Consider the following 24,530-nt stretch of genomic DNA (forward strand, 5'->3'; position numbering starts at 1 on the left):
CCAGCCACACAGCAGCAGCTTGGGTCGGGGGTCAGAGGACACCTCCACGTGGCCTGCCCCTGGGGCTTGGTTGGGCCCAAATTCTGACCAGCCTGCCCTGTCTAGTCCCGATGCTGCCGCCCGAGAGCTCCTCATGGCAGTGGCAACACCATGACCTCTTGAACACTGCAAGGTAACCCTAGAATTCCTCCCCTCTATCCCTCTCCCCACTGCCACCTTAGTAAAGGGGTCTCTCAGGAGAAAAATCCATTTGTAGGAAAGATGGGGGTACCCAGAACATTCCAATAGGCCCTGAGGCCAATGCTGCTAGTCCCAGGGAGGCCTCGCGGGGGCCCCTTGGCCAGTATTAAGACCCTCCCCTTGTGTCCTTAGAAAGTCTCTCAGGGACCACGTACCGAGCTTCTGGTTTCCTAACCTCAGCTCCAGAATCCAGACAGGACCGTCCTCGGACAGCAGGCACGCTGCTCTCCCTCAGAGATGGGACCGGGAGGGAGTCTAAGAGAGACTGAGGTGGAGCGGGGCAGGGCCAGGCTCACTTGAAGAGGAATACAAGAGCCTACCCGCGTGGTAAGAAGATTTTTTATTTGAAATATAGTCTGAGCAACATGAGTGTAGCCGAGAGGAGGAGGGGCTGGCCTGCCTGGGGCGGCAGCCTCTCTAATGGCACAGGAGCAAGAGTACAAATATTCCAACGTCTGTGTGCCCCCAACCCCGCAGGTCAGGAAGGGCAGAACCGCGGCAGAGCCAGGACGCACAGCTCCCTCCAACGGGGTCTGCCCGCCTTGGCCACGCCACCTGCTCTCCCGAGTTCCAAACAGGCACGCTGCGGAACTTCCTCCCACCCACACAGACGGGAGGAGCCAGTGACAATTCATTCTCCAGGACGACTTTGGAGGGGAAAGAATCAGAGAAGGCAGGAAGGAAGGGCAACGATCAAGGGCCCTCACCGAGCCAGCCTGGGCGAGCTCTCCAAGGGGGGCGGCCAGCACCCGCATCCCCCTTCTCAGGCTCTGCAGGCAGGGAGGAGCGCTCCGACCAGAGCCCCGGCTGAAGGCAGCACGCGGGAGCCTCCCAGAAGAGCACAGTGCTGAGGGGTTTCAAGCCGAGTTGACAGCGTTGGGGCTGGGCCACGTAAGCAGCCTGGGGTTGGAAGGACACAGACAAGGGTTGGGGTACCAAGAAGCAGCACAAAGCCATAAATAACAGAAGCAGATTCGGAGCTGGGAGGGTCCTGGGTGACTGCACATTTCCCGGGGCTGGAGACGCCCAGCCCCCCGCAGCTCGGGGCAGACATGGCTCCAGGGCACAGCCGGCCACACTCACACTGGGGCAGAGCCTTCTCTCCCCCACTGTCCACACGGTAGACGGGGCGCGCCGGGGCAGCACCCCGACTGCACGCACCGCAGAGCCTCCGGTCACACCTGAGGGGACGGAGTGGGGCTGTCCTGGTCCTGAGAGGCCCGTGCTGGACTCTGAGCATCTGGGGCACCGTCCTCCTCCGAAGCCAGGCCTCGCGATCTCACCTCTGGGTCGCCCAGCAAAGGCTCTCCGGCACATTCTTCCAGTCCATTCTCCCTGGTCTCCATGGACACCTCCTCCCCGGAGCCCTCCTCGGGCTCCGCCGCCTCCTCCTCCTCCTGGTCTCTCACCTTGTGGACGATGAAGAGGTGGCGGCTGAGGGAGCTGGCCGAGGTGTAGCACAGGCCGCAGAGGAGACACTGAGCCGTGGAGCTGTCCGCCTGGTGCTGAGGTATGTGGCTCTGGAACTCGAGCCCCGAGTCCGTGGCAAAGCTACATTTCGCACACTGGAACAGGGACTTGTGCCTTTTGGTGGAAGAGACGGCCGCGCCATTGCTGGTGCCCGGAGCGTCCCCGGCTCCGCTGCCTGGTCTTTTCAGATGGCTCACCTACAAGGGGACATGGCATGAGCGGTGTCGGGCGGAGCCCGTGCCCAGCAGGAGCCCCACACCCAAACGCTGCCCCCCATGGACTCCCAGGAGCCCCGCCCCAGCCAGGCTCGCCCCAGCCCCAAACCATGGGTTTAGATTTGGTTTCTTTCAGGTTTTGGGGTTTGCTTTTGCTTTGTCTCATGTAACATATGTGTGTGGCACCACATTCCAAGGATGTGGGACAGGCAGGAGAAGTCCCTCTTGGCCAGCTCTCCCTGGACCTGCCCAGCAGAGAAGGCGACATGGCCTGGGTTCTGCGGCTCCCCGAGAGACCATCTGTGTACCCACAAAGGGAAAGCTGTTGTCTTTTACAAAATGAGACCATGCACACTTTGCTTCAGCATACTTTTCCTACTTCAGGACACGGGCTGGCCGCTGTCTCCAGGAGGGCCCCTACCTAGCATCAGCGGGGCGAACGGTTCCCTCCCACAACATGGAGTTGTGCTCCTGCGTTGTTGCACGGCACACAGCCCTGCGGTGCGGGGTGCGGACCCCTTCAGGCCCGAGGCCAAGGGCGTCGGACAGAACAATCCCAGGGACAGAACCACTGGATCAAAGGGCATGTGCATTTGGAGGGGAGGGTGGGGGTGTGCATGTCAACAGCAGACAGACGTCCCCAAAACGTCAGCGGACACCCCACCTGCCGCGTGTGAAAAGCCTTTGGCTGACCAACGCCCTTCTCCAAGCAGCCAGGAAGAAACGCCCTGCAACCTCAGGCAGCTCTCCGAGTTTCCCAGACATGCCCAATCCTCTGAGGAGCAGCCCTCCCTGCCCCGGCATGGGAAGAGCAAGCTGTGAGGAGGGGAAAGCATGTCGCTCCTCAGGTTCACCAGAAATGGGACAAGGGCACAGAACAGTGCTCGTGTCATACAGCCCTTGCTGTACAGTGCTCCAGGATCCCGGGAGTCTAGGTTTGACTCCTCCCATAATGTGTGTGTGTGTGTGTGTGTGTCTGTGTGTGTGCACGAGAGACACACATGTGCACATGCGCACACACTCGGGAGCGCTGCCACCCTCAGCCCTGTACCCCTCACCCCCTCCACTCCTCCCAGCACTAGAGGGGCGGCAGCAGCTTGACACGGCACCTGTGGGTCCGCTCCAGTGTCCACCAGGCACAGGAAAGCCACAGGCGCAAAAGGCTAATGGCTGCTCCCAGGTCTGTGTCCCTGTCCTTCACCCGTGTGCGGTGCCGCACAGGACTAGAGAATGAGCCGCGGGGAGGGAAGCTGCTGCTGCTGCAGGCTCCATGGCCGCTGTCACACATGGGCCCCTGCAGCCAGCTCGACGCGCTCACGGGGCAAGTCACTCCCAGGGGCAGGGACCCCCTGCTCACCTGAGGGGAATGTCCACCCGAAGGTCTGACTTTGGACGTCTGGCTCAAATCAGGGTTTCTGATACCATGCATAAGGCTGATGTGGCTCTCCAGGAGGGAGGGCCGAGGAAAGCTTGGGCTGTCCTCTGCGCAGTACCTGCGGAAGCATAGCACACAAGACAGGGTCTAAGGTGACAGGCCCCAGGAGCCTGGCAGGGCCACGCACACTGGCAGGGAGGTGAGGCGCACGCTGCTTCTGGCTCCTGGGGAGAGAGCTGGCTGGGAGTCACCAGGTGGCCGGGTAGTGCCGGGCACTCCCCAGAGACACAAAGCCAGCAAGCCGGCCAAGGTGGCGGACAGCAGCAAGTCAGAATGCTCCGTCCCGGCCCTGAGCTATGATCTCTCTCCACTCCCTGCCATCACTGCCCAGAGGTCCCAAGGCTGGGCCAGTGCTCAGCAAGGAGGAGGCCAGACGGGGCACACGGTCCCATCACCGTCACTCCTCCTAAAGCTCAGGGCTGGTCATGCTGACTGGCAGTGTAGACTGGGGTGAGGGAGGTAGGAAGGGGAAGGCTCCGGGGCCACCAGCGGCTAGAAGCTGGTCCCCGACCAGCCTGGCCTCCCGACTGAGCCGCCGTATCTTTTCAGGAGAAACTTGCTTCTCTCCTGCTTCTGCCCCCCGCCTCCCTGATCTCACAGCAGAGAAGAGCCCCAGCAGTGCCGGCCACAGTCTTTTTGAACCTCAGGCCTCCTGGCTCGCATGTCCAGCACTCACCCACAAGTATAGACTTTCTTCACTGTGTCGTGGTTGTTGCGGATGTGTTTGCGCAGGCTGTTCGGGGTGTGGAAGGACTGCTCACACTGCCGACACGGGTACCGCTTCAACGCCTGCGGGAGACGACAGGACGCAAAGCATCAGAACTCTAGGACCGCTCCGGGGGTCTTTGTACGCGGGCGGTACAGGCAGAAAGCCCTCAGCTCTGTGGGACCCACCCTGCCCAAAGCCCCGGGCACCCTAACGGGTCCGCCACATAAGGGGGCTCTGACCCCACAGGACAGAAGTCCAGGACTCTGGCACTGCCCGGGGACCACGCGCTGACACTTACCCGACCGTGGCTCTTCTTCATGTGGGACACGTAATTCTCCCGATCAGGAACCCACTCCTGGCACTCCTGGCATGTCCAGCCAGTGTTCCTCAGCCGGGGCCTGGCCTCGGCCCTGCGATGGGCCTCAGGCCTGCCCCAGCGGCTCGAAGGCAGGGAGCTGCCCCGAGCAGCCACGGTCGTGGCTGGGGGCTCGGTGGGAACTCGAGAGCCGGGGCGGCTTGAGGACGTGTCCGATGAAGACTGGAGGCTTGACAGCTCGTCCACGTTTCGGGGAACACCGTGGGTGCTCTGGGGATGGGGAGAGCGATTACTGACTGGGTAAGGGGAAAGAGGCACAGAGTCAGACCCCCGGGGCCTGAGGCGCGTGCCCTCCTCCCCAGCCTCCTTCCCCGGGGCACCCCACCTTGACGTGCTGCATCAACTCTGGCTTCTGCAGGAACAGAAGTGGGCACTCAGGGCACTTGAAGACGCCCACCTGCGTCTTGCTGGCATTCTGGTAAAAATGCTGCTGAATGTGCCTCTTCTTGTTGAAGATCATTTCACAGGAGCACTTATAAATGAGCCTGGAGAGACAAGGCCCAGGGAGTGAGGGGCCGGGCTCTGGCCACGGAACCTTCGCCCCATCTCCATTCTCTGTACCAGGCTCAGGTTTGGGAAAGCACTGCTCTGAGCCGACATGGCTACTCCCCTGCCTGGGGATGCCTGCAGTGAACCCCGGGCAGCCCCAGCTCCCTGGTCCATCCTAACACCTTCCCCAGAGTGCCCCGGCCACTCGGCTCCACCCCACAGGCCTGCCGGCCCAGCGCCACACTCACTGGGAGGGTCTGTGAGGCTGGGTGGGGTGCTGGGCGGCGCTGTGGTCCGCGGTGCTGCTGGCAGTCTTGAAGGCCATGGGGCAGAACGCACACTTGTGGAAAACCTGGCAGTGTCGCTCCTGGATGTGGCTTTTCAGCAAGGCCAAGGTCAGGTGGACGACCCCACAGTGCACGCACCTGGACAGGGTGGTGGGGGTGTGGGAGGCGCATGAGATCCAGAAGTTGTGCTGGGGGAGGAGGACGGAGGGCAGGAGCAGAGCCATCTCGGGGGGCCCCCCTCCCCCGCCACCCTTCACACGTGCACGCTGAGAGCCTGTCTGCAGCCACCACACCCACGGCTATGCTGGCGGGAATAGAGAGGGAGGGGAATGGTTCCAAGATGATATAAACCAAATTCTCTGAAGCACAACACCACCGCAGGGGTGCAGGAGGCCACAGGAGCCTGGGCGTTCCCACTGGCTGCTACCAAGTGAGCGGGGACGGCCGCTTCACGCAAAGTGTGACTGGGAGACGCCAGGCTGGCCCGAGCCACAAGCACAGGAAAACACGCAGCCTCAAAGCCCAGGACGGAATCCTCTGGGGCAGAACAGTCCAGGGGAACCTGTGCTGACTGCAGGAATGTTCCACACTGTACTGGCCATGTGGCTACGGAGATTTAAATTAATAAAATAAAACACAGCGGCCGGTCACACAGGCCACACGTCAAACTCAACAGTCAGGCACGGCCGGTACAGCTCCAGACCACCGGGCTCCGAAGGCCTAGGCTGTGTTTTCCAAACATCGTTTAGCAAATACACTGTTTGGATCATGCATGAACTATATCAAAGCACTTGTTTCTGAACCGAGGCCGGACTCTTCTGCCAACTTCACAACCTCCCTCTCTAACTGGACTTCCCCTTCCGCAGTCCCACAAGCCTGTGACCAACATGCCATTCTCCACCCACTCCAGGCCCTAGACCCTCTCGCCCGCTCCTTCTTTCCTCCTGCTCACACACAGAGAGCCCCATCTCCCCCACATGAGGAAACCGCCTCCCCGAGCCCAGCCATTCCCCTCAAGGTAACTGGGAGCCCCCCGCTTGTTGCAGTATTGCCTGACCCCATAACCCCAACATCCCAGTAAGACTGAGAAGAGAGGCTGTTGCATTACTGAAGAAAAGGACATGCCTTCACTTACAGACCCTCTGACTCCCAAATACAGCCCTTCCATTCACTCCCCAAGCCTGAGCTCCAACATCACGGGCTGGAGCACAGGTGATATTGTGCACCAACATCACCACAGAATCCCGCCTGGTCCTTTTTGTTTTTCCTCCTTTTCTGTGTATCTGGGGGGTGGGGGGACACAGGGAACCCCCTTTGCAAATTTAATTAGCTATGAGGAGCACCTGCAGAAAGCTGTGTGCGACGACCTCTGATGTGCGCTCATCACTAAACTTGTACGTGCTTTAGAGTTTCCACACGAGCTACTTAATTATATTTTCTTTTCTCTCCCCTAAACAAAATAGTGACCAACTTCTAGCACACAAAAGTACTTCTACACCACAAGTATCATGGGGAGAAAAGAAAATCCACATGTTTTCAAATTCATCCGAAGTGGCCAAGTAGACCTGATCCGTGTAAGGAAGCTTAAGTGGCCTTCCTTGTACAAGTTGACCAGACATCAGCAGGGGCAGTATAAACACGTGCTTCAAAAATGCGGCTAAAAACCCCTTCTATGTACTGAGGAGACACTCTGCAAAGAAGCCTCATGGAAAGTAAGAACACTGGGAGTGAAAGAACCCACACCGTGTCAGTGAAAGACCAAGTCAAGTACGGTTTACAAATTGATGAAGAAGTGGGAAGAGAAATCTGACCCCAAGACAGAACTCTTTACACCAATTTTTTAAAGAGAAGATACATAATTACAGAATTATATACCATGAAATATGTAAAGTTTTAGAAAAGACAAAGAGGAGTAAAATACTTGATTGTCCTAATAATCACAAATAATTTTTAAAAATGACAGATCATTAAGAATAGTTCAAACTTGCTCCTTTACGACATCACTGGCCACTCCCCAAATTTTCACCAAAGAGCAGAAAAATTTGCACAATTCTAAACTGTATATATAACATATATATACATTTTACATGAAGTACCTACACATAAAACACATAAAATGTACTTTGACAATGTCTTCGAGAAAAGCAAAAACAACACAAAACTAAGTAAGACTGTAAGACTCTGTAATAGAACTCACTAATAAATGGAGCACAGGAACACTGAGAATTCACTGAAATGTAACACCCACAGAACAGGAGGAGATATTTGCACGTCATGTATCTGACAAGGGACTTACATCCAAAATGGACAAAGAACTCTTACAACTCAATAGTAAGTTAATAAATAACCCAATTAAAAACCAGGCAAATAGACATTTCTCCAAAGAAAATACCGAACAGAAAAGATACTCAGCGCAGGGAGCCACTGGGAAAATGTAAATCAAAACCCTAACCAGACACCACTTCACAGCCACAGGGATGGCCGTCATCAGCAGTCAGATGGACGATGCCAGCAAGGATGCCGAGAAATCACAAATCTCATCTGCCGGCTGGTAGGGAGACAGAAACGTTACAACCACTTCTGAAAACAGTCTGGCAGTTCCTCAAAAAGTTAAACAGAGTTACCAGGTAGTCCCGCTCTTCAACTCCCAAGTGTCGACCCAAAAGAACGGAAAATTTGCATCCACACCACAACTGACACATCAGTGTTCATCAGGGCATTATCATAACGGCCGAAAGGTGGAACCCCAAGTTTTTATCAGCTGGTAAAGGGATGCGTGAACTGTGGTATCTAAAGACGGGGAGCATCACTCCGCCGTAACAAAGGAGCGACCTCTTGACATACTACAATAGGGGTGAATCTTGGCTAAAACTACAGATCCTATGATTCCTTTTCTGTGAAATGTCCAAAAGAAACAAATATATGAAGCAGAAAATAAAGTAGTGATAGCTGAGGGAGGGAGAAATGGAAGGGTTATAAAACGGAGTTTCTTCTGGAATGAAGAGAATGTTCTAAAATTGGTTGTGATAGGGACGCCTGGGTGGCTCAGTTGGTTAAGCAGCTGCCTTCGGCTCAGGTCATGATCCCAGCGTCCTGGGATCGAGTCCCACATCAGGCTCCTTGCTCGGCAGGGAGCCTGCTTCTCCCTCTGCCTCTGCCTGCCTCTCTGTCTGCCTGTGCTCGCTCTCTCTCCCCCTCTCTCTCTCTGATAAATAAATAAAATCTTTAAAAAAAAAATAAAAATAAAATTGGTTGTGATAATGAACAACTCTGTAAATACACTGAAAACTATGTACACTTTACATGAGTGAATGTGTGCTGTGTGTCTAAATAAAAGTGATACAAAAAATACATGCTAATAGCGAAGCTCTTAAGCACGACCGAGACTATACACTTGTACATACGCCTCCTGAGTTCAACCACGGGCCTCTGAAGGCTGGAATGCCAACAGCCCCAGTAAGCCGCCCCCCCAGCTGAATCACGTTACTCTTTTGTCGGACATTCCGTACAAAAAGGCCTGACAGGGGCATCTGGGTGGCTCAATCGGTTAGGTGTCCAACAGGGTACTGGGATCGAGCCCCGAATCCAGCTTCCCACTTAGGGGTAATCTGCTTCTCCCTCTCCCTCTGCCCCTCCCCTGCTCCCTCTGTTTCTCTCTCAAATAAATAAACGTTAAAAAAAAGAAAAAAGAAAAAAAGCCTTGAAAAACTGAATCGCTTTTGAGACACTGTTTCTTTTTACTCTTGCAGATGAAAGTAAAATAAAATACTGAATTAAAAGACCAAAGACCAGGGACGCCTGGGTGGCTCAAGTTGGTTAAGCAGCTGCCTTTGGGATCATGACGCTGGGTCATGATCCCAGCGTCCTGGGATCGAATCCCACATTGGGCTCCTTGCTCAGCAGAGTCTGCTTCTCTCTCCGCCTCTGTCTGCCTGCGCTTGCTCACGCTCTCTCTCTGACAAATTAAAAAAAAAAAAAAAGACCAAAGACCAGGGCACCTGGGTGGCTCAGTCTGTTAAGCCTCTGCCTTCAGGTCAGGTCATGATCCCAGGGTCCTGGGATTGAGCCCCGCATCAGGCTCCCTGCTCAGACTGCTTCTCCCTCTCCTGTCTCCCCTGTTAATGATCTATCTCTCTTGTGACCTATCTATCTATCTATCTATTGGTATCATTGGAAACTTCTTGGATTCAAAATCCAAAGATAAAAATTTAAGTACTGCTTGCATTTTTAGTGGATTGGACTTGATCTTGAAACCAACAGCACATGCTTAAGTCACAGTTGGAAAGATACTTTCAAATGTTATGCAATACTGTAAAAACACACGTTCAGGTGTTTGGTTTAAAAAATGTGGCCTGGCGGGGGGCACCCAGCTGGCTCGGTCAGTGAAGCCTGTGACTCCTGATCTCAGGGTTGTAGGTTTGAGCTCCACATTGGGGCCAGAAATGACTTAAATAAAAAAAAAAAAACAAAAAAACACTGGGCTGGGATGCTACCAAGCCACACCCCTCTGCAGCACAGCGGCAAGGGCTGTGAGTAACCCATCTCTGGTGTGTTCTCCATTTCCCTTAACATGCAAAAGAAGCTAGTCTACATTTGGAAGTACTTACATGGGGACAGAAGCCAGGGAGTCCCCACAGCGCCTCCCCATGCCTCCACCCCGTCTGTGAGCCACCATCAAGCTCTGATGCTTCTACTCCCCAAAGCTCTCCCAGACCCACCTTCTCTCCATCCCCGCAGCTTCCAGTGCCTCAGCCACAGCCACCAGCCTCTCATCTGGACCATCCCGCTTGCCTCCCAACCTCTCTCTGGGCTCTCCCCTCTCTAATGCACATCAGCTTCCCCTCGAGATCTCCCGGAAGCACAGGTCTGCCATACCACTCCCCTGCTCCACTGTCCACTGGAGAAAGTCTGAGTGTCTGCCAAGCACTCCAAGGTCTTGCCTGGGCCTGGCCCTACTGAGGTCCTGGCCTCATTTCCCACCCTACCCCCAGTTCATCTCCCCCCCCACCCCAAAATGTTCATCATTCCTGTAACCTTTCGTGTGCTCTAGATCCCTGCCCGTACCCTTGCCAGACATGCTCCCCTCCCTCGCTTGCTGGAAAACCTACTAACTCCTCCATGAGCATCCCTGACCACCCGTACTGCGGGGCTCCCCGCTCTAGTTACCGTCGCCTGGGTGGGTGTGTGACCCACCCCACTGAAGCCCTTGCCGGCGGCAGCTCTGTCCCAACCCCCTCTGTATCCCGAGGGTCCGACGCAGCACTACAGGCCGGAATAGGTACTCAAGAAGAATGTTATTCAATGAACTAAATCAATATTTTTTTGTAAATACCAAAGAGAAGAAAACCTTACTAAATTTGGACAAAATTAATTTTCAGGTAACTGAAAGTGGTAACGTCAAAACATCAGAAGATGTAGAAACTCCAGAATGTAGTAAGTCAGTAAAGGGAGCCTCACCAAGTGGTTGTAAAAGTCAGAGATCAAAGTGTTTGGGAGAGCGTTTCCCTCCCTGTTTTGATCTTTTTCCTGAAAATGACTTCTTGCCTACATTTACTTGACAGGTGGAGTAGACTCAGTTTAAAATAGTTTTCTTGGTTTTACTATGAGGCTGATCATTTTTCCATTTTCAGGTTGTGCGCTTTTTTTTCACAAACGGACAAAAATTCTTCACCGTAAAGATACTGAAGGCTTCTGTACCTTGCAGTTCCAGTTGCTAATGGAAACTGAGAACATCCGAAAGTACTGCAATTAGTCAATGTATGATTGTAATGGGACTTCAAATTTAATATGCCAAACACAGTAACTCTGCAAGTAAATTAACTTTACACACTTTTAAAAACCAAACTAATCCCCAAAACCATCCTTTCAAAGGTACTTTTTCATGTTTAATTCTTTTTAACTCCTATTCTTACTACCTACCCCCCTTGTTCTCTAAAAATAAAAACACCTAAATACCAACTTACATTCCTGTCTTACTAGGCTGGGGGCCCAGCACTCTTAAGACCAAAGTTCATCCTGAAATGAGCTCAGACCCAGGAAAGGACCGGCCGCTGGGCCAGCCCAGGACAGCACGCCAGGCAGCACCCACCTGTAGCCCACCTTGCGGGCATAGTGCAAGCAATTCTCCTTCACGTGGGTCTGAAAGTAGGCAGAGCGGCAGAGGGCCCCACACTCCGGGCAGCAGTAGGGGGACTTGTGGGCGTGGATCCGCTGGTGGGCGCAGAAGCTGCACTGGTTGGGCAGCAGCATCTGGCACACCTGGCAAGTCTAGGAAGAAACACCAGGAAAGCGGGTCACTCAGGAGCCACGGGGGCTGCGGACTCGCAGCTCGCCAACCACGGCGGTCTGGCTTTCCTCGCACGGGGTCCCACCACCATATTTTCTTCCAACCCTCCCAGGAAATCTGGCACCCCCAGGCCTCGTTCCAAGTGTTGATACACCCAAGCAAGCTTTGCCTCTCACCTTATTCATCAGAGACAGAACTGACGTTATGTTTCCAGACATCAGTCCTGCTTCTAGGACGGGGAGTGTTCCTTCCCTCAGGCTGAGCAGACCAGCTTTTCCTTTCCAGAGGCCAAAGGCACGTCTTCAAGTGTCAGAGCCCACTACACTGCCAGACCCACTAGGCCCTCTGCTCTCGCTCAGCAGAGGCAGTGCTGGACACCTCTAGTCCCGTGGCTCGGGGACGTCCAGAGCAGACCTGATTGGCCCTCAGAAGCCTCCAGAGCAGGAGGGCTGAGTGGTCTTGCCAGTGTCTGTGCCCTCAGCCCTGTTGGGGGTATCCTGAACCACTGCCCTGAGCCGGCTGACCACACATGCCCGCAGGAAAGGGTGGAGTAGGCAACAGCTCCTTCACTCCCAGACTCAGGAGAAAAGCAAGGGGGAGAAGTCCGGCAGCCTGCACTGCTCTGGTGGGCACAGCACACAGCCGGGGGAAGCAGCAGACCTCGAGGGCGCCTGCGTCAGCGGAGGCCGTTCTGGGTCAAAAGGGGACCACTGTGCTCGCTCTTCACTGTGGGAGCCACTGACCTGGGCCCAGGGGAGGTGCTTAGAGGGACAAGTCATTAAGGAGGACGGGAAGAGCAAAATCCAGAACATGGGGGCCTCTACAGGACACACAGCCCAGTTTTTTCAACAAATAGATTTCGAGGGGAAAACAGAAAAAGGAAACTTAGAGATTAAAGGAAGTTTAAGAGAAAGGTTCACATTGCAGTGTACAGCTCTTATTTAGACCCTGATTCAAGCAAGCCAACTGCAGAGAGAGACGAGACGCTCAGAGCTATCTGAGCACTAACCTGACAATGACTTCAGGACATTTGACACTTGGTATTAAGGTCTGATAATAATAAGAGATTATCATTATTATTAGCTTCGAGATGTCATGATATTATATCCACGTTCTTTGTGAGGAAAACCTCATACTTTAAAGATACATACAGAACTATTACAGACCCAGTGATGCAGGGATTTGTTTAGAAATAATCCATGAGCGGGAGGATGGGTGAGAAAATACATAAAACTAGAAGGGCCAGGAGCTGGCGACTATTAAAAGACGGTTTGTTCTACCTTTCTGGCCACTTTTACGTACATTTGGGACATTCCATAATAAAAAGCCTTTGTGTCTTTTTGTTGTTTTTGTTTTTAATTCCAACACCTGTCATCAGGTCCAAGGTTTTGTTCTTAAGATTTGTTTATTTGAGAGGGAGGTAGGGGGAGAAATAAGGGGGGAGGGACAGAGGGAGAGGGAGAGAGGAAGCAGACTCCACACTGCTTCTGTGGATTCAATCCCACGACCCTGAGATCACGACTGGAGCCGAAACCAAGAGCCAGAGGTTACATTACATGAAATTGGGATGCCTGGGTGGCACAGTCGGTTAAGTGCCCATCTCTTGGTTTCAGCCCAACCCTGACTGCAGGGTTGTGAGATCAAGCCCCCCAAAGGGCTCAGAGCTCAGCATGGAGTCTAAGATTCTCTCTTTCCCTTGCCCTCAGTCCCTCCCCACGGCACACAGACAGGCATGCACATGCATACACACTCTCACTCTCTTTCTCCCTCAAATAAATCTTAAAATAAATATAAATAAATAAATATATATTTACATATATAAGATTTATATATATATATATATATGTAATTAAAGGAGAAAAACAAAAACATTCCCTAAAAATTGAAGAACAGAAACTAAATAAGCCAACAGCATATCGAGCTGGTGACATAACCATATAGAAAAAACACTTGTTCCCAGTGACCTTTAAAATGCAGTATTTTGACTGATATATCCTTAATGTGATCTATTCTAAGACCAGAAAGAACTACAAATACACCCTCAACTTTATGTAGTTGCCTTAGATGTTAAAAAAAAATTGGTATTAATACTTCAAAATTTGGGCATATATATGTATGTGTGGTAGGAAAATCTTAGGAACCAAGGTTTTCAGTATAAAATCAGTTACATAAAAACTCCATAATTTTACATTTGAATACCAGTATAAACTCGTGATTTTTCTTCCCTGTTTTTTTTAAAGTAGGCTCTATGCCTCATGTGGGACTCAAACTCACAACCCCAAGACCAAGAGTCATGTGCTCCACCCCCTTTCTTCTTTTTAAGAACGTATATTTCTGAGGCGCCTGGGTGGCTCAGTCAGGGAAGCGTCTGCCTTCGGCTCAGCTCAGGATCTCAGGGTCCTGGGATAGAGCCCCGTGTCATCTCCCTGCTCAGCAAGGGAGCCCACTTCTCTCCCCTCGCCCACCCCCCACCCCGCCTGTGCTCTCTCCTGCTCACTCATCCTCTCGAGTAAAATATATATATATATATGTGTATATATATACACATATATATATATTTAAAGATTTTATCTATATATATATAATATATATATAATATATATATATGTGTGTATATATACACACATATATATATATTTAAAGATTTTATCTATCCACTTGAAAGTAAAATTTTTCTTTTCTTTTTTTTTTTTTAAAATACATATACTTCCTGAGGTGCCGGGCTGCCTCAGTTGGAAGAACATGCAACTCTTGATCTCATGGTTATGAGTTTTTAATGAGTTTGAGCCCCACATTGACTGTAGAGATTACGTAAATAAATAAAACTTTCCCAATAAATAAATAAATACAATAAAAACATACACTTCTCAGCTCTGGCCACCGCAAAGGCCTAGCAGCAGATATGCCCAAGCATCCCTGGTACCCAGAATGTGACATCAAATACCATTCCTCACCACAAGACACCTGGCTCTTTGGAAGGATGGCTGATGCCACGTTTAGCACAAGAAATGCACCCAGGACACCTTGTTGGGACTGAAAAGTAAGGAAGCTTCTCAGGCTTCATGGGTTCACATGTTCCCAGGATGTAGGAGCCAGCATGATGGGACTCCACGACCGAAGAGGAAACAGCCTGACCATGGAAAAGCACCTAACCCCAACATACCACACACGTGAAACCCAGTGAGTTCATTATAAGAACAACAGAGGAGGCTACCTCACGCCCATTGGGGTGCCTATCGCCGAAGGCAAGCAAACCAACAGACAGACAAAACAGAAAACCACAGGTGTCGGCGAGGATGTGGAGAAATTGGAACCCTCGCACTCTGTTGGCAGGAATGTGAAATGGTGCAGCCACTGTGTGCGGGGGAAGAGGGTGGTTCCTCAAAAATTAAAAATAGTTACGATATGATCTAGCCATTGCACTTCTGAGTACGTACCTGGAACAACTGAAAGCAGGACACTTGGACACTGTGTTCAAAGCAGCATTACTCAAGCAATCCCCAAGATGCGGAAGCAAGCCTAGCATCTATCCACGGGTGAGTGGATATACAAAATGGGGTATAAACACACAATGGACTATTATCCAGCCTTGAAAAGGAAGGAAGTCCTGTCACAAGCCACAGTAGAGGTGAGCCTTGAGGACATTATGCTAAATGCAATTAGCCAGCCACAGAAAAACAAGTACTGTGTGATTCCACTGTGTGAGGCACGTGGAGTCAAATTCATAGAAACAGAAAGCAGGAGGGTGGTTGCCAGGGGCAGGAGGGAGGGGGAGTGGGGAGCTCTTTAATGGGTATAGAGTTTCAGTTTTGCAAGATGAAAAGAGTTCTGGAAATTGCTCAACAGTGTGAATGTACTTAATGCCACTGAACTGTACACTTTAAAAAATGATGAAAATGGTAAACTTTATGCTATGTGCATTTTACCACAATTTTTTTTAAATAATAAAGGACAGACTCTTAATACACTATTGGAGACTGTCAGGACATCAACTCACTACTGAAAAAACTGGTAACTAAGGAAAATAAATTAAGTATATATCCCATTTTCCAACATAAACTATACTTCAAAGTAACCAAATATTCCTCATCAAAGATGGAAAGATATTTTATACAGAACTCCAGCTAATAACTGAGAAAGAAATACTAAAATTATAAAACTCCTTTCTTCAACTCATAAAATTACTGACTCAAGGAGCAATTATTAATGAATACTAAAATAATTAGGTAAAAGATAAGGAACTCTACAATGAAGGGATCAGAACATCCCCATCTAAACTCACTGATCTTGTTTAGCATCATTAAAACTGAGACAATCTGGGGTACGGCGGGGGGCTCAGTCAGTTAAGCAGCTGCCTTCAGCTTGGGTCATGATCCCAGGGTCCTGGGATTGAGCCCCAAGCTGCAGGGGGCGAAGGGGGGGAAACGGGGCAGGGGGCTCCCTGCTCAGCAAGGAGCCTGCCTCCCCCTCTGCCTGCCACTCCCCCTGCCTGTATGCTCTTTTTTGCTCTCTCTCTGTTAAATAAATCTAAAAAAACAAACAAACAAACAAAAAAACACAAGACAATCAAGGACTCTATGCCTCCCTGAAGTCATGAAATATGAAGAAAGTGATATTCCCTCCACAAAACTGCCTATTTCTAGTCTTTATTGCCAATTTCTGGTCAACAGATAAAATACCGGGTACTGAAGAACAAATTAATTGCATAAGGAAGCATCAGTCAAACCCATAATCGTCCTGGAAAATTCTCAGGATGCATGAACCAGTTTCTTTGACAAATCAGTGCTATGTACAACAAAACAGGGGTCTGGTGGGATGGAGTGGGAAGTGGTACTGTTCTAGACTGAGAAATTCAAGGGACAAAACAAAGACAAAAACAAATGCTAACATGTGGTCCACGTTTGAATCCTAATTCAAAACAAGCCCAACTATAAAAAGATCATTTTTGACATAAAAGGAAAACTTGTATATGGACTTGTATTAGATAACATTAAGGAACTGCTCATTTTGTTGGATGTGACAATGACATATAAGTTAAATAAAAGCTTAAGGCCAAGAAGAAACAGTCTGTCTGTGCTGACAACATCCAAATACAGTGCCTGGGAATGCAGGAAGGGCTGCCCTCCAGCCCCTGCAGGGGAGGGTAGCCAGTGCAGGGGGAAGCCAGAAGGCCTGCATGTGCTCCCCCGCAGTCCCAGCACCTACTAGAGCGAAGCCCAGCCCACTGCATCCGTCTACCCGCTTCTCCGCACATGGCCGGAAGCACGGGAACTGTCTCGGGAAATTCAAGTCCACCAGCCAGCAAGGTCAGATTTGACCCCAGACCTCAAACGGTGGGTGCCCTTTCCCTGAGACCACATTTATTAGCAGGGGACTTTGTGGGGAATGGTGCTGGGCTGAGGGAAGCCTGCCGGCCTTCCTGGGTCCCCTCTCCCTTTCTTGTTTGGGGGTCCAGCTCCCGCTAGAGGAGAAGATGCACGATGGGAGGGGTGTCAGCCGGGGCCTACAACCCAACCTCCAAGGGCTCGGATTTTAGAAGGCAGGTGAGAAATGGTGGAAAAGCACCAAGCATCAGACCTCTGCTGGCAACGGTTTTTATCACATGACCTAGAAGAAGCAGTCTGCTATGCGGGGACAGCTATGCGGGGACAGCTATGCGGAGACAGCTACGCGGGGACAGCAAGAAGACTGAAGCCGAAGAACGAAGGGCCGGGGTCGCCAACTCCATGACTCATCAGAAGCACAGGGCAAACTGAAGAGAGGGCAAAGGTGGGGACAGGGAGCCCAGCTACCCCACAGAAGGACCACAGGCCACCAATTCCACCTCATGTCTCCACCCCCACACACCCCAGGCTCCACAGCTCTGCTCCTGAGGCGCACGCTGCACTTTCCCGCACCTCCATACCTTGTACCTGGACACCCTCCCCTCCCCCAACTTTTCCTGCACGTCCAACTCAAATGTCCCAGCCACAAGGCACCTGCCCTCTGCCCCGAGTCACAGTGAGGTAGTCCCTCTAAGGCCCTCTGGGCAACCACGTCTACAAGCCTTTTAGCCCCAAACTTCATTGGCCTCACCCTGCAGCAGGTGGGCAGTGAGCCCTGTCCCTGCCCAGCTACGTGGGCCCCGGAGGAGCAGTGCGACTCCCCGAGGCACCCCTGGGTCTGACAAGGGAGCCTCCCTCCGGCCCAAGCACACTGGGAACACTTGTGCAAGGCTCCTCTGCTGCAGACAGGTACGCAGGCCCCTGCTGAACTAAAGTAAAGAGCGGCTTTGCTTTCCTCCAAGGCCTCCGCAGCCCTGGCTTAGGGAGGTGCAGGGAGGGGCGGCCTTGGCTGGGTCCTGGAGAGTCACCTGGAGGAGGAAGCAGAGAGCCTTCTGCAGGCGTGTCTGGAGGCCTACTTTCATGGGACCGGGCCAGTACAGCCAGCCACGACACCAAGGGTGCCAAAGGGTATTTTCGGCACAGACTGTCTTCAGAAAAACAAAAACCAATCTCATCAGCTGAGCCAAGAATTGGAACAAGCAGATGAGCGCAGCTGCCTTCCTAGAGCGGTGCGAATGCAGACGGAAGAGGGCCCCAAAGCCTGGGCCACAGCCCATCCGCTCTCCTTCCTCAGCCCTGCCTCGGCCCTCCAGCAGTCTCCCCACACAGAACAGCTCTGTACACACCCTGTTCTGAGAGCAGAGACTGAGGAGCAGGGCGGTGATGCCCTACCTCTGTCTACCACAGTCACCAGGCGTGTGCAAAGCCCGGGCTGACACCTCCCAGAGACCAGCCCCAGCTGGACGGGGCCCCCAGCCCACCCAGGAGCTGGGAGCTGAGCCCGATGTGGGGCGTGGCCACAGACCCAGCTGGTGAATGTTCAGTCTCCCCGGAGTTGGGGAAAGGACCCTCTCCCCAGTAAATACCAAGCACTCTGCGTTACGGAGGGTCACTAACCATCAAGCCGGCGTCTTCTTCTAAGACTCCTAAGATGCCACCAGTGCCCCCGCCTCAGGGAGCTTTTCTCCATGCCCAATCATGGAGCTCGCGAAAACCAGGGGGCTGACAGCCATCGCAGGGAGGGTCTGCTTACCAGCCCCTCGCTCTCCTCCGTCGTCCTCTGGAAATGGGCGGCCATAGCCATGTAGTCGCGTATCTGCCTGTGACATTCGAGACACTTGACTCCGTGCCGGATGAGCCTCACGGGGTCCGGGTAGAGTGGCAAAGCTGGGAGGGTCGGGCTGGCAGCGCCCGGGGGGAGGCCAGGTTTGGGGGAGGCCGGCGGCGCCGGGGCAGCGGGGGCCGGGGCACTGGCGGGGGCGGCCGCAAACATCTGGTCCGCGGAGATGGGCTTGACGAGCAGCTGTGAGCACTGCATGACCAGCCCCTTGCTCTTGTGGTCGCGGGCGTGCCGCAGCAGGCTGCACTTATTGAAGAAGAGCAGCGTCTGTGAGCACAGCGTGCACAGCACCTCAATGTGGACGCTCCGCCGGCCGTAGTGCTGGCTCAGGCTCTTCTCTAAGGCAAACGCGTCCCCGCACTCCAGGCAGCAGTAGCCACTGGCCGGCACGTGGATCCTGCTGTCCGCGGGGGGGCTGAGATTTGGCGCGTACAGGGGCACGGGGTTGGAGCTGTGGAGGACCTTGTTGAAGACCTCCACCACCAGCGGGGCAGCCTTCTTCACCTGGTGGACCAGGGGCACCGACATCTGGGGGAGCTGCGGCTGACTCCGCCGCTGTGCCGAGGACTTGGCCGTCACGGACGCGGCCACACTGTGGGGGACGAGGTTCAGGTTGGCCAGGTGCACGGCCTTGGGCAGGAGGCTGGCAGGGGCCGGGGCAGAGGCCTGCAGCACCGCACTCTGCTGCTGCTTCTTGCCGGACTGCGAGCCGGGGGCAGCCCCCTTGGGGACCCGGGACCCCGAGCTGCCGCAGGGAGACGCAGACTCGCTGGCCTTCGCTGTGCTCTCATCCCCTTTCTTGTCACCCTGGGGGCTCCCGGAATGCGTGCCCCCCTCAGGAGAGTGTGCCACTGCCGGCAAGGCAGCGACCTCGTCCTCTGGCACCTCGCTCGGGGCCTCGGCGACGGCACTCCCTAGAGGCGACCCAACGGGGGACTTACTAGGATCGTCGGGGTCCGGCAGGATCCTCGTGACGGTCCGTTTGATTTCCCCCGATGACGTCTTAATGGTTTTGATTCGGACTTTGGGAATTGCTGGTGGGGAGCTGGCGGCCACTGAAGGGGAGCCTTTGCTGCTGCTGTCACTGCAGATGCTCCGAGGGCTGTCTGATGGCTTGATACTCTTTCTAGTGGCCTCCAGAGGGCTCCGGGGGCTCTTTGGTGACTTGGGCATTTTGGGGCTACCTTTGGAGCCCTCTTTAGTGGGCCCTGAGGGATCCTTGACGTGGCCAGGCTGATCCTCCTTGGTGACACTGGCCACCCTTTTGGCCTGCAGGGCCACCAAGGCTGCAACACAAGAGGAGAGCTTGGAGTGAGCTGGCTTCAGACGCTGCCTTGGGGGGACTGACGAGCAGGTGCCAAGTTCCAGGGCAAGCCCCTTGGGCTCTCCAATACTGTTGCTGGGGTGGCTGTTGAATTCCAAAGCTTCCCCAAAGAACCGACTGGCGTCCAGCTCCCTGGGAGGCTCCCCCGCCTTCTGTCCTCCTCGCTCACGCTCCTGTTGACTCCCCAAGGGCAGAGGCTCCGGCTTGGGCTCCTTCTTACAGAAGTGATCAAACATATGGAGCTCTGGGACTGGAAACTTAGCCAGAGCCTCCAGGACTGGGCCCCCCACAGGCCCACACCCAGGAGGGGGTGGAAAATAACCGTCAGAGTGCTTGGGCTTCATTCCAAACCCATTATCTTTGATGGCATCCTCGGGTTCTGGGCTGGAGATTGGACTGAACTGGTTAAAGGTTGGTAACGGCTCTGACTTGGAAGGTTCTAGCTTGCTGGGGAAACTCCTGGCACTGTCTCCGTTCATGAACGTGGAATCAAACTTCCCACAGTTGTGGCCCAGGTTGTGGGCATCTGGAGGCAGGTCTGAGCCCCGAAATCCATTGTGGAGGAGGCTGGGAGCAATGTGGTCCTTCTCCGCTTCAAACGGCTCCTGGCGGCTGGTGTTCTTGACAATGACGCTCACGGCCGGCACGTCGGAGGATGATCCTGAGTGAGACAAGGACACACTCTCATCCATGCACATGCCTGGAGGTTTGAGGGGACTTTCATTCTCCTCACTGGGGGTCTGGATGGCCTCCTTGGCATCAAGGCTGGTGGGGTCTGGGATGTCAAAGGCAGCCAGAAGGTCATCAAAATCTGGAGTTTTCATATCCCCCATGGCTGGATGCTGGCAAGGGCTACAACAGAAACAGAACAGAATCAGCGATCCCCAGGATCACACTGGACTCCGTCCAGCATCGTGTCCATCATACCAACACACACGCACACGGCCAGGATGCACACGCATGACCCAACTCTGGGAAGTCACACACCTGACTTTTACTCCAACAGGTTTCCAGAATGCTGGGGGCCCTGAGGGTGGGGTGGAAAGAGAGTTTTATAGAGCAGGGACAGGCCTGCCTGGCCAGGCCTAAACATCAGCACCTGGAAGCCCCCGGCCGGCCGCACGGCCAGAGAGCGAGCACACTCCATCGCCCTGCCTCAGTGCCTCAGGGACTAGCCACACTCCCTCACCACGTGCACTAGCAAAGCCCAAGCCCTGAGACCTTAAAAAACAACAAGCACAGCTCAGCACCTCTTTTCTTTGGAAAACTTCTGATTCATAGATGAGATGTGGCTATGGCTTCTGCTAAATTAACTCCTAATATTTTATCATTAACTTTGTAATTTTGGCTTTTTTGCTGGATGAATTCAATCAAATCCAAAATGATCTGCTATTACCAGGATTGACGCTATCCCACAAACTCACTCCAACAAATTACATCATCTCCTAGGCCTTTTTTTTTTTTTAGGCAGTGTCTGCTTGGTTCCTTCATTTTCACCCAAAACTCTTACTGGCTAGTGAATGGATCCTAGATGTAAGGGGCAGAGCGACTCTCAAAGTCCCACATTGTTATCAAATGGTCCAGTGAACAGTGTCAGGGAAGCCCCAAATTTTATTCTAACTTAATAGACAAAGAAAAGCAAAGCCACCTGTTTTCTTCATGCTCTGGAGCAGGAGAACCACAGCACTACTGAGAGAGAGGAAAGCCAAGGTCCTAGCAAGAGGCCTAGCATCAGGAAACCACTGCAGCGCTCAGCTCCTGGCTCCAGCCTGCTGGAGTTAGGAGGAAACCCCACCACCTCCCTTGCTCAACCCCAAATCCTGCACCTGCCTCAGCATCCCAGAGCCACACAGCCTCTCGTTATTCCCTGTGATTACACTGAAAACCTGTCTGAACGCAGAACCACACAACTCTCTCCCAGAAAGCAGTGCAGTGGCTACACAGAACCAGCCAGGAACCCCAAGGCCAATGTTCTTATCCTAAGGACAAAAATCCCTGAAAGCTACACAGGGAAGTATATGGTGTTATTAAAACAACACAAAAGAGACAAACACACACACAGAATCTAAATGTCCAAGAATACGGAACGATTAAATAATTGATAGACTATTATGTGGCCATTAAAAATCCTAATGATGACATTTACACGGCAACATGGAAAATCACTTAGAGCGCTAAGGCGCCTGGCTGGCTCTGTCGGGGCAGCATGCAACTCTGATCTCAGGCTGTTGGGTTCCAGCCCCATGCTGGAGGCAGTTTACTAAAAATAAAAAATCTTTTTTTATAATTTCCTTTCTTTAAAAAGATTTTATATACTTATTTGACAGAGAGACAGAGAGAGAGAGAGCACGAGCAGGGGGAGCAGCAGGCAGAGGAAGAGGGGGAAGCAGGCTCCCCGCTGAGCAGAGAGGGACTCAATCCCAGGACCCTGAGATCATGACCTGAGCCGAAGGCAGACACTTAACCGATGGAGCCAACCAAGCACCCCCAAAATTAAAAATCTTAAAAAAAAAAAAAAAAAAAAAGAAATTTCACTTATAGTGTTTAGTTTAAAAAAAAAAAAAAAACACCAAAAAACGTTGTCAGACTAGAACAATGTAAAACTAAGTATGCATTTGAGCCAAGATTAAAAGAAAAGGAAAAGGAATTATGCAGGGTGGTGGGACTACTGGCGGGTTATTTTTCAGGACTCTTTGTGCTGACAGATTGCTTTTATAATTTTAAGAGGGGTAAGTAAAGGGGGGGAACCCACTTAGAACTACAGGGGAGAGGCATCTGGGGGGGCTCGGTTGGTTGAGCATTTGACTCTTGATTTCGGCTCCAGTCATGATTTTAGGGGCCTGGGACCCAGCCCCTGCTCAGCGGGGAGTCTGCCTGAGAGTCTCTCTCCCTCTCCTCAGCCCCTCTCCCCCCACTCACAGTCTCGTTCTCTCAAATAAATAAATCTTTAAAAATTAAAAAAAAAAAAAAGACCCACAGGGGAGCAGGTGGCATAGCACAGGTGTATCTGTTACCAGCCCCTGGGATCAACAGGTTCGCAGGTTCGGTTTCTTGCCCCCCCTTTCCAACCCCCAACAAAACACATCTGCCTGCTTAAGAGTTCCCACAGAAAATGAAAAATACCCACCACTGGGAATACATCTAATTATGGTTGGTAATAATAAAGTGAAATACCAATTATCTGAACTAAATACGACAGGCAGCATCTCACTCTGAAATGAGATGGAAAGCTCCTGGACACAAATGACTGTCTCCTGGAAACAGGAGCCCGTCAGCAAGGGGAGGGCACTGGCAACCGGGAGAGCACCAACATCCCCGAATGGGCAGGCTGACCCAAACTACAGGGAAGTGCCTCTGTGATATTTGCTGTGTACATTTCTTTCTTTCCCCCTTCCCCCCACCTTTTTTTACAATCTAGCGGGGGGAAAAAGATTGAGGGAGAAGGGCAGAATGGGTTGGTGTTTTCAAGGAGCTGCAGAAAGCTGGTGAGGGAGGAGAGGCAGTAGCTGGGTGGTGAGAGCCAGGGTTAGCTGGGAGCCTACTGCTGCCTGCCGGGAAGTCACAGGGGCCGCAGGCAGAGAGGTCTGACAACAGAAGAAAGTGATGCTCTCCCACAGGGCGATCTCAGGAACTGGCGGAGAACGGCCAGAGGGAAGGGAAGGTATCTTCTGCTAGGAAACTCAGAGCAGGGAAAAGCTATGGCGGTTCAACACTGGCAGCAGGAAAACCCTTTCTAACCTTTGGATCTTAAATACCGAAGCCAAAGATCAAGACCTGTTTTCTATTTACTCATCATAGGGAAAACCAAAAACAGCCGCAATCAACAGCACTGAATAAGGGATTCATGGTGTACCTGTTTGCATTTCTTTAAACCTTTTTCCAAAGTATCACACTGTTTATAAGTAGAAAAGAGAAATTAATCAAAATGTACTGTTATTTTTTTTTTTAAGATTTTATTTATTTATCAGAGAGAGAGGGGGAGAGAGCGAGCACAGGCAGACAGAATGGCAGGCAGAGGCAGAGGGAGAAGCAGACTCCCTGCTCAGCAAGGAGCCCGATGTGGGACTTGATCCCAGGACGCTGGGATCATGACCTGAGCCGAAGGCAGCTGCTTAACCAACTGAGCCACCCAGGCGTCCCTCAAAATGTACTGTTATAAAAGCAAAGGAAGAAACTGCAGAGAAAGAGCCCCCAATAAAAAGTTGTAGTCATCAAAACCCTGCCAGCACAAAGTTAAAAGGCAAAGAGCAGTACACGACAGGAATTATCTGCGACGTGACAGTGACTCCCATTAATGTCTTTACTATAGAGAAGGCCAGGAAGTAAGTAAAAGATAAGCAGCCCACTAGGAAAATGAACAAAAATGGTGAGCACACAATCAGAAAAAGAAACACAAGTGGACAGTGAATACATTAAAAAGTTGCTACCTCACAAGGAATTAGAGAAATACAAATTAAAATACTGAGAAGCCTGGGATGCCTGGGTGGCTCAGTTGTTCAACATCTGCCTTTGGCTCAGGTAATGATCACAGAGTC

At 52.2% G+C, this 24,530-nt stretch overlaps 1 protein-coding gene across 4 annotated transcripts in view; it reads right to left on the minus strand.

Moving 5' to 3' along the window:
- Nucleotides 1-563: 563 nt before the first annotated feature.
- The window catches only part of ZNF592 (zinc finger protein 592), a 47,128-nt gene continuing 23,161 nt past the window's right edge, over nucleotides 564-24,530 (minus strand). For all 4 annotated transcript variants that reach the window (XM_032342020.1, XM_032342022.1, XM_032342024.1 and 1 more), the window contains 8 exons: nucleotides 18,585-20,847; nucleotides 11,310-11,488; nucleotides 5,183-5,359; nucleotides 4,771-4,930; nucleotides 4,368-4,655; nucleotides 4,037-4,149; nucleotides 3,283-3,418; nucleotides 564-1,907 (listed from right to left, as the gene is read on the minus strand). In XM_032342020.1, the coding sequence (XP_032197911.1) occupies nucleotides 1,416-1,907; nucleotides 3,283-3,418; nucleotides 4,037-4,149; nucleotides 4,368-4,655; nucleotides 4,771-4,930; nucleotides 5,183-5,359; nucleotides 11,310-11,488; nucleotides 18,585-20,828 (3,789 nt within the window). In that variant the 5' untranslated portion in view covers nucleotides 20,829-20,847 and the 3' untranslated portion in view covers nucleotides 564-1,415. The remainder of the gene's footprint in view (nucleotides 1,908-3,282; nucleotides 3,419-4,036; nucleotides 4,150-4,367; nucleotides 4,656-4,770; nucleotides 4,931-5,182; nucleotides 5,360-11,309; nucleotides 11,489-18,584; nucleotides 20,848-24,530) is intronic.

Source organism: Mustela erminea, chromosome 5, assembly GCF_009829155.1.
Source record: "Mustela erminea isolate mMusErm1 chromosome 5, mMusErm1.Pri, whole genome shotgun sequence".
Taxonomy (NCBI): Eukaryota; Metazoa; Chordata; class Mammalia; order Carnivora; family Mustelidae; genus Mustela; species Mustela erminea.